This window comes from Mus caroli, chromosome 18 (assembly GCF_900094665.2).
Source record: "Mus caroli chromosome 18, CAROLI_EIJ_v1.1, whole genome shotgun sequence".
In the NCBI taxonomy this organism is placed as follows: Eukaryota; Metazoa; Chordata; class Mammalia; order Rodentia; family Muridae; genus Mus; species Mus caroli.
Genome location: NC_034587.1, coordinates 20,537,656 through 20,548,212, shown reverse-complemented (window position 1 = coordinate 20,548,212; position 10,557 = coordinate 20,537,656). Strand labels below are relative to the sequence as shown.

The 10,557-nt window shown below is 39.9% G+C and overlaps 1 protein-coding gene across 16 annotated transcripts in view; it reads right to left on the bottom strand.

The window, feature by feature from the left end:
* The window catches only part of Dtna (dystrobrevin alpha), a 342,602-nt gene that overhangs the window by 119,515 nt on the left and 212,530 nt on the right, over nt 1-10,557 (bottom strand). For all 16 annotated transcript variants that reach the window (XM_021151027.2, XM_029471848.1, XM_029471844.1 and 13 more), the window contains one exon: nt 3,122-3,189. In XM_021151027.2, the coding sequence (XP_021006686.1) occupies nt 3,122-3,188 (67 nt within the window). In that variant the 5' untranslated portion in view covers nt 3,189. The remainder of the gene's footprint in view (nt 1-3,121; nt 3,190-10,557) is intronic.

Below are 10,557 nucleotides of genomic sequence, written 5' to 3'. Positions count from 1 at the left end.
ACTATGTTCATAGCAGCCTTATTTATAATAGCCAGAAGCTGGAAAGAACCCAGATGTCCCTCAACAGAGGAATGGATACAGAAAATGTGGTACATTTACCCAATGGAATACTACTCAGCTATTAAAAAGAATGAATTTATGAAATTCATAGCCAAATGGATGGACCTGGAGGGCATCATCCTGAGTGAGGTAACCCAACTGAGTGGTTGTACAAGCTTGCAATCCCACCAACAATGGAGGAGTGTTCCTCTTTTGAGGTAACCCAAAAGAACTGACATTCTTCTTGATCTTGTTCTTGTCTTCTTGTTTTTCTCATTCTTCATCTTCTTGTTCTTCCTCCTCCTTCTCTTGCTCCTCCTTCTCCTAATTCTGTTCCTCTTCCTCCTCCTCTTCCTTCTCTTCCTCTTTCTCCCCTTTTCTCTTTCAACTTTTACTTAATTCTTCTCTCATACAATACATCCCAGAGCCTGACTTAATTGTTATCACTAGCAATCAGATTGCTTAATCACATTGAACAACTTCCAAGTTAAAAAGTCCAGTAACTCTCCAGTAGCTGCCTTCAGTGCAAGTGCCTTCAAATACAGGAGGTTAATCTCTTGTCCTTACTGTAATACTTTAATAAGTCTTTATTGTGCATTTAGCTTATGTGATCCTGCGATGAGAATATTCTTTCACATCTGTAATACTCAGAACACCAAAGCTTCCTCCCCTTCACCTTTTCTCTTTTGTTTAAAAATTATTTCAAGAAAAAAAAAAACAGAAATAACCACACTTACAACTTCCTAGTCCCTTTGTGCTGTCTGGACATCACAGATTCCTGGAAAATGTTATTTTTTAAATTATTGGCTATTTTGACACACTGTCAAGAAGATTTTCTTTGCCTGTGTGATAGTCCACCCATCAACAGCATTTCCTCCCTTTGCATGCAGGCCATTGTTCCTCTGCTACTGTCTGTGATTGCTGGTGAAGCCAATTGATATCTTTCACAGTCCTTGGCCTATGTGGGAAGAATGAGACCTTTTTGGTTTGCTTATTTATTCTGATAATTAGTGCAGCTTACCAAGCTATTTAACACAGCACCTTGACAGTCCTGTAACATTCCTAGGAAAAGATTAACTTATAATTGAGTACTAGTTCTCCTATGTCTTATTTATATAAAGAAAATTTAGAATTATTCCTTGTAACCCACACTCTTCACAGGGTTTCACATCGCCCATGGCTTCCCAAGGATGAATTTGGACTCCTGAACCTCCTGCCTCTACCTCCCTGGTGCTAAGATTACAAATGAGTGTCAAGATGTCTGGCTGCAAGTTGTTCTGCGTGTATGAACTTAAGATTTGTGTTAAGCTTTCCTTGATTATTACAGTTTTAATTTAATAGACATGTATAACATTGCTATTTACCTGTGCCTGGAATTGCACCAGCTAGGGAAGAAACTGGACATTTAAACTTAGATAAGTGTTGCTAAAATTGTTACGTAAGCACACTTTTGTAATTCCTACAGTGTGCCAGCTGATAAATATTTAGCATTTCAAAGATAAGTTCAAAGATTTAACAGGTTTTCTTTGTAGAAAATATGAATTACCTTTTTGTGTCTGGCAAGATATTTGCCCGTGATGGAGTTTACTCAGATGTTAAGAAAGGTTTTTCCCTCCACAAAATACATGATTTTTAAAAATATTTTCCCTTGTTTTTAATTATGCAAATAAGTATTTCCCTTTAAAAACTTCATTTTCAATTAAAAAAAGACCTGTATATTCGTGGCATATGCTACACTGTTATGATCCATGTAGAACAATTTAGTGTAGCAAACTAACATTTTATAATTTATTTATTTATTTGTTTGTTTATTTCTCATGGGGATACTACAAAGTATCTATTCTCTATAGAAAATTTGAAAGATGCAAGACATAATTAACAGCAGTATGATAGTTTATTGAAATTTATTCCTCTAGTCTAACTAAGATCTTGAAAGATCATAACCAGATGTGTACCTATAAAAAAGCCACAATTCTAGGGGACCAATAAGTCATTCCAAATAAAGATAGCAGCATTTAATACAGCAGGATATGCTAGGAAGTCTCGGCTGAAACTCTCACAGACACTTGTGATGCTGTAAGTGGGAAAGGCAGACAGATGTCTGGGAATCCCCACATCCATTTTAACTCTCCTTCCTCTGTTAATTCTAGCATTGCATGGGTGCCACCAGATGGTGGGAAAAGGATTTTAAAATCCCAACCTTATGATCAGAGAACCTTTCTTTTACTTCCCAGACCCATTTCCTGCCAATCACATCCCTCCCATTTTCAATATAAAATTCTTTTCTATCACCTTTCCCTCTCAAGGGGAAGAGCACATGAGTCACCCCTGGACACTGTCGCCTTTGCTCATGAAGGGAAGAACAAAAAATAAAACACACAGGACAGGAGAACTCATGTTTTTCTTTATAACATGCAATTTGAGGAGGATGCTTCCCCTCTTTTTATGAACAATCAAACAGGTCCATAAGGGAGATGTTACTACACCAGTTTCATAACATCACACACTTTCATAGGCCAGCCATCAGGACATGCCATCTGTGTTTGTGGTCCTTACATATGTCAGCCCCAAACTGCTCTCATCTTTTGTTATACTTTGCTTTTTTTCTTTATGGTTTTGGTGACAAACTGCCTTACAAAGGTGATCCAAACGAGAGCATATTCCCATTTCATCCTTCTTTCTGATTTGAATGCATTATGTCATTTTCCAGGGTAGACATTCAAAGGCGTATTTTATAAATTGTATACTAAGGCAGCCACTTGGTAATGCAGACAGGTGAGTGCATACTGCAAATCCTAGTGGACTGTATTAAAGTCAACACTGAGCAGTGCTGTCAAACGTGCCTGCTCATGTACAAATACAACCTATGAAATAGAGAGTGTAGAAGCAAATAATAATAAATTGCAGAGTAATTTAATTCTCACCTAATGAGAAAATAAAATGGCCAAATGCATCGTTATGGAAGGAACTGAGGATTTTTATGGAGAAGTCCAGAGGCCCTGAGGAAGACATGGTTATTTCTGGTCTTCTCATGAATATTCAATGAACACTGAAGTGAGTTCCTTAAAAGCTCCATACTTACTCATCTCTGCAAACAGCTGTCTTCTTTCTGCCATGGTGTTTCCTCTTTTTCCACTATCTTCAATCATTCTGTGAGACAAAATTGTGCCATGTGTTATTCTCATGCTAAGAAGGCAAACGGACGTTTCTGTGTAAGCACATCCCGTGTACTTGTACCATGACAACAATCATTTAGATTAGTAGATAAGGCACTTGGCACTTAGGTAAGATGACCAGGTGAGGATCCTCAGATCCAGGTAAAAGCAGGGTGGGGTTGGCATCTGCCTCTTTTCTCATTACTTGGGAAATAGACATAAGAGATTCCTGGGACAAACTGGCTAGACAGATGATCCCCACTTGGGTATTCCAGGTCTAACAAGAGACCCTGCTTCAATAAATAAAGTGGAGAAGAACCGAGCAAGACATTTGGTGACAACTTAGCGCTTCCATATGGATCCCCTAATACTTAGAAAGCACACACAAAAGTATAACCTTTATACGTTTACACATTTATAAATGAAATATATCATTTATTTAGTCTGCTATGCATATTAATGTACATACTATTCACATACCACATGCCATATAGTTGTTGAAAGGGATATACATGTTTTTATTTGCTAACATGCAAGGAGTCTCAGAATTGGCCTGGTGGAGCTGCCTGGAGAAGCATACACTATAGGCATTTTAGATTAGAGTCCTTGGCTCCTGGGGCACTGTGCACCTTTCAGTTCCCAGGAAACCAAAGCACTCACTGAGGCAGTGAATGGTTTAGGCTGCTCATGGTTTTTCTGTGTCCTTCAAGTCAGCAAAGCATATAGAAGCTTGGCTGAGCAATTAGTCTTAGACATTAATCTTGTGTATCCTGTCTTTCTTGCAACAGTCATTGTATCCTGGGAACCCTTATTATATCTGTTTTGATAATTGTATAAAATGTCTGATTGATTGGAATAAACTTGTCTCAGCCTCAGAGTTGCTGTGATCCCTCTGACCTAACCTGATTGACATTCCTGCTGACCATAATCAGGTAACCCTGGCTCATTAAGTAAATGCTGGTGCTTACACTGATATAAAAATTACTAAGCATCATATAATCAAATACTATAGCTAAATACAGCCATTGTGGTGGTTTGAATGAGAATGGTCCCATAGGCTCATATTTGAATGAGTTGGCAGATTTTAGGAAGAATTAGGAGGTGTGGCCTTGTTAGAGGAGGCATATTATGTCACTCTTGGTGGGTTTTTGGTCTTAAAAGCCCAGGGCATTCCCAGTTAGCTTTCTCTTTCTCTGCTTTCTACTTGTGGATCAGATGTAATCTCTCAGCTCCTGCCCTGGTACCACACACTACTTCTTACTACCATTCTTTTTGCCTCATGAGCATGGATTCTCACTATCTAGAACCATTAGCATTAATAAGTGTTTATAATTTTCCTTTATTATGCTGTCTTATCACAGTAATAGATAAGTAATTAAAATGGCTATCTATTCAATGGTAGGTGTTTTACTTCGTATAGAGCAATGATTCTCAACCTGTGAGTCCATGTCCCCTTGGGGGGGCGTGTCAAATGACCCTTTCTTAAGGCTCACATATCAGATAGCCTGCATATCATATTTACATGCCATAGAATATATATTATAGCATATATATTATAAACATAACAACAAAATTAATATTATGGATGGGACTCACCACATCATGAAGAGCTACATTAAATGGTCACAGTACAAAGAAGGTTGAAGACCAAAATATAGAGTATCTCTTACAATTCTGAGAGTACCTATTTAGATTTGAAAGCAAATATCTTGAATCTAGCACATCAGATGAGGACTCAATGACTGTGAATGAAGGGTACAGAACCTCAGAGCTACAGGCTCTCTCCTGCTGCTTGTCCCGTGTACACCCGTAACCTAAGTTTAGAGGCAGGTGATTTTCTATTGTCAATTCCTAAGTTAAGTGTAACTTAATGTGTACATAATTACTTCACACAGGTGGTTGAGTTCTCATCTCTTTCTTCAACTGTGCCATTATTCCCTATGAGCCAATTTTAAAAATGTTATCAAAATCCAAACAACGAAAACAGAGAATAAAAATTGGGCTTGAGGAATAAGATAAAGAGAAAGTTAATAGGAATGTCACTTATTAACAGGGATCGTTTTAGGGTAAATATTGAGGTTATAAGTTAATGAGCTGAGCTTTTATTATATCTGGTTAAAGTTTAACAAAAACCAACTTAGGGTCATCCATATGCTAGACAAGTGCTCCACCATTGAGCTATATCCTCAGGTATTTTATGCTGTTTTGAAATAGAGTCTTGCTAAACTTCCCTGCGTGGTTTTCATTTCACAGTATCTCAGCTTCCTGAGTGGCTGGGATCTCAGGGATATACCACCATACCTAGCTTTAGTTAAACTATTAGAAGCTATAACCATACATATCTGTATAGCATCATGCCTTCCATTTTGATTCTCAGGCATAGTGAACACATGGAATGCCTGCTGGATCTTTGGTTTTTCTTTGGATGGGCCCCACCCTTTCTGAAAGGGTTTTGTCCATGTTGCTCTAACTTGTAGCCACTCCCAGCTCTAAGTCTAGCTGTGTCTTACTCTGAATTCTCCCACAACTCTATGATGACCTCGATTCAGAACCTCTATAGTATGCATATACAGTCTTCCTCTGGATGATGTGTATCTGTTCCACAGAGCTTTGGCCAGTACCATGTATCCTCCAGGAAGTGTACTGGGCCCTGGAGAAAACATAGGTGCTGAGTCAGAGCTCCTTTCTGCAGATTTCTTGCTCTATGGTAAAGAGATACATGAGCATGAAAGCATGTATGTGACATATAGTGATCTGGAGAAAAACCTTTCCTCTTCCTCTCTGGCTCCCATCTCCACCTCCTTCACTGCAGAGGAAGTGGGTAGATAACACCTGACATCTGGATAGAGCTCCCAACGTTTATTTTAAGGGCTCAGAAGCAGAAGGAAAGCAGTGGGGAAGTCAGGGAAGACATCCATGGTGCTTTCCTGGGTCTGTCTATGTTCTGGGGCAGGACAGAGAAAAAACAGAATAAACATGAGGGAACACAGCCTGGGGACTGAATGAGAATATTCTGAGTTGTGCTGACTGCCTGGACCATGCACATGTACTGAAATGTCTCATTTCCATGCTAACGGTGTGTTTCTGAAAGTAGTTGAGGATGGTAACTTCATTCATTTAAGGTTCTTCACAGGTGGCCAATAGTGTTTATTGGAGAAATGAATGAATGCAAAGAAGTGGAGACAGGTGAAACAAAATAAACTAAAATTTCTTTCCATAAAATAGACTTTCCAACTATATTTCTACAATATGACACAGAAAAATGCAATTCAAACTGTACTCATTTCAGAGGTTTATTATTTGAAAAATGAGAAAACAGATTTATGTTTATTGAAATCCAGGACTCAGGTTGATGATATGGCTCAGTAGTTAAGAGCACTGGCTGCTCTTTCAGAGGTCCTGAGTTCAATTCCCTTCAATTCCCAGCAGCCGCATGGTGACTCATGGCCACTTATAAGGGCATCAGTTGGCCTCTTCTGGTGTGCTGGTGTGCATGCAGCAAAGCACTCACATAGCAAATACATACACACACACACACACATACACACATACATACATACATACATACATATATACATACATACATACAGAAATAAGTGGAAACAAATCCAGGGCTATAAACTTTTAAGCAAAAGCCTGTCTCATGAAGTAGAAGCTGAAGGAGTTGCACACTCCATGAGCATCAGCTTCTGGTGTGCTTGCCAACACTTATTATTAATCCACTCACAAAAGAACCACGAGTTACACAATAATTAGTAATTTTCATGGTGCAGTAAAGTGTATAGTCTATGAGGGAAAACTTATTGGTATTAAATCTTATGAGACATCAAAAATACAATATCAGACTAAAAGGAAAATGGTCACTTCTCATTATCTCCAGAGTCCCCGGGAAACTACTACCGGATAAAATGGATAATATTTACTTTCTGCATTTATTATGTGAAGGAAGGAGTGGGCATGCTAGCTAGCTTCCATCTCAAACTGATTCAGTGTGTGGTGTGGTGTGGTGTGTGTGTGTGTGTGTGCATATGTGTGTGTGTGTGTGTGTGTGTGTGCATGTGTGTTCTTTGATCAGTCTCCACATTATCCCTAGAGACTGGCTCCCTCACTGAGCTGGCTGATGGGTTTAGAATGGTGACCAGTTAGCTCCAGAGGCTCTTGTCTTTACCTTCCCAGTGCTGGCATTACAGGTGCCACCACCATGCTCAGCCATTTTGCATTAGTACAGGAACTCTCAATTCAGGTGTTCAGGCAATAAGCTCTTTACTGGTGGGACCATCTCCCCAGCTTCTCCTGATGAGGGTAGAGCTCTTGAACTGTGTTCAAGAATCAGAGAGGCGAGTCCCACTATTGTTGGTTTTATGGCTTGCAGTTTAACTCATGAGTGGAAATGACATTTTGATGTCACATTTCGTCACCTTAGAAACAGAGGGCCCTTGACAGAGGATGTGCTGAACGCTTCTGAAGGTGTGTAGTTTTACTTGTTAAGCAATGGAACTTGGCAAGGATCTCTAGTTTTTCACAAATTTTAGTAAAACAATAGTTGTCTAAAGTTGGGAAGGGAAAGTATCATTACTTGTCATAGGTGTGCGGGTTCACCTACACAAGTCATTTGTTTAATTTGTGTCTCTCCTTCTTGTAGATAAGACACTACAAACTTAGACTCTCATGTAATAATGTGAGACATGGGTGAGTGGTGGTTCCTGCTGCTATTCCCCAGACTAAAGCTCAGTCCTCTGAATCATACAGAGGGGCCTGTTATTCTGACTCATAAATTCTCACCTGCTCTTTAAAGAAATTTTTATAAAGTGGGAGCTCTGGCATTCATGTGCCTCTGCTTCCCGACTGCATACACAGTGTGAGCAGCCATAGTCATTTCACACACGTACCATCATGTCTTCCAACCATGATGGGCAACTTCTCCTGCAAACCACAAGTCCAAATAAGCCCGTCTCTTCCATACACACACACACACACACACACACACACACACACACACACACACACACATTATATATACGAGAGAGAGAGAGAGAGAGAGAGAGAGAGAGAGAGAGAGAGAGAGAGAGAGAGAGAGAGAGAAACTGTAAGCTGTCAGACACTTTGATAGTCTGCTAAGATCCAAAGATTAAAAAGACATGATCTCTGACATTATAGAGTTCTGTGCTTTTTAAGATCTCAGTTTAGAAATGGGAAACATTTTTTTCTAATAAGTATTTATAGCTTAGTGTAATATGTACCAAGTGAAAGCATGCACTGCTGGATGTAGTAGCTTACTTATGAGATCTGAGAAGGACATCAAAGAAAGGACAGGCCTGGCACAGAGGATAAAGAACAAATAGTACCTTTTCTTAGTTGGAAGAGTGCAGGAAAAGCACTCATAGCTAGAAAGGGTCATGGGAAAATACACAGATTTCAGGAGGGTTTGGCCCACGGTGAACTGGGAATTAACCAGTGTCTCTGGGTACAAGTGTGAGAGGAGAAGTGGAAGCAACATCAAATTAGGAAAGCCTGATGTCTAGACAACATAGGGTCCTTCTTACAGGAGAGAGCCAGGGTACCACCTAAGGTTTACACAGAGAGTTCATGCACAGAAGTTTAGATTTTGGCAACGATGCTCTTACCAGGTTAAGTGGAAGGATTGAGTAGTGAGGAGAGTGGGTGTGGGAGCTTGTGGTTACCGCAAGAGTTCAGTTAGCTGCACTCTTCAGTGTCTTAGAACAAGATTTGCATGCACATAGTTATGAAATGGAAGCTCCATCCTGGTGCCTGAGCTGGCTAGTTTTATGTCAACTTGATACAAGCCAGAGCTATCTGAAGGGAAGGAACCTCAATTAAAAAAAAAAAAAAGACTTCCATATGATCTGGCTGTAGGGCATTTTCTTGATTAGTGATTGATAGATATGGGAAGGTCAAGCCCATTGTGGGTGCTGCCATCCTTGGGCTAGTGGTCCTGCATTCTATAAAAAAGCAAGCCATGGGAAGCAAGCCAGTAAGCAGCACCCCTCCATGGCCTCTGCATCAGCTCCTGCCTCCAGTTGTTTTTTGTTTTTTTTTGTTTTTGTTTTTGTGTGTGTGTGTGTGTGTGTGTGTGTGTTTGTCTTTTCCTGCTTGAGTTCTTGTCCCAGGCATAGAATATAATTGTCTAAATGTCTAACCTATGTATGGATTCAGAAAGATGTAATTGAACCTTGATAAACAGAAAGGGGGGATCCGATTAGCTGAAAGACAGTTGATAATAGAAAAAAAATCTGCTGAATTAAATCAACCTGTTTACTTTTGAGATGTTTTAACAGCAGAGTCGAGCTCGGAAAAATGTTAAGTTGGGGGAAGAGGTTTGCCTATGAAAGACTGTGAGTTCCATCAAAATTAATGAAGATGAGATTTGAATAAGAAATGCTTCCACATGAAAGGCGTGACTCAAGGAAGGAAGAGATGCAGAAAGACAGCGACATGGGTGAAAGCAGATCCTCTCCATGGAGACAGCTCAACCAACCAGCTGAAGAAGAACAGATTGGCAGGTTGGAAAACCTTGATGCTGAAATGGGCATTTGCTGAAGACAGATGATCAAGACAACAGACTGCAGTTGTAAAGGGCATCCTATCAATGGATCCCCATAAGGGCATTTGAACTGTTAAGTTTGTGGGATTGACTGTTTCTGATATAATAGTTATACTGTGTACAATTTTTGGATTAGACAAAGGGGAACTGTTGCTGCATATTTCACCACACTGTGAACCTGAAAGTGTGTTGTTTACTGGAAAAACCTGTTTCCAGTTGTGGTATGGCTCAGGCTTAGCACATGTCATCAATCCCTCTGGCTGGAATACAGACACACCCTTAGTACACATCTTTAATTCCAAATAATGAAGGTAAAGTTAGTTTGTAAAAGGAAGCACCCAAGTTTGGAAGAGATATCTAATTGAGTGGCAGACAAAGTGACAAATCAGAGAAAGATTTGAGAGTAGGGTATTGCCCAACTCTGAGGAGAAGAGAGGAAGGGAGGGAACTCTTTATAAGAGGGAACAGTGCAGAGGGAGAGGGGAAGGAGGCAGTTTTACTGGGACAGTTGTTTAGAGACAGACTACAGACAGATAGAGAACAAGCTAAACGTAGGTGAAGGTAGAACAAGCCAGAGAATGAGAAGGATCCAGAAGATTAAAACATATTGTCAAAGTTAGTATGAGGCCAAGCAGAGATTAGTGGGTGAGAATAATCAATGCATTCTGTACATGTACGGATCTGACAATGAACAAATGTAATTAAAAGAAGTATAAAAATAATACATGTAGTCTTCCGGTCAGAAAAGCACCTGAGCAGCTGGGGCGCAGGGTCTGCTGACACTCGCCAACTGCCCACAAC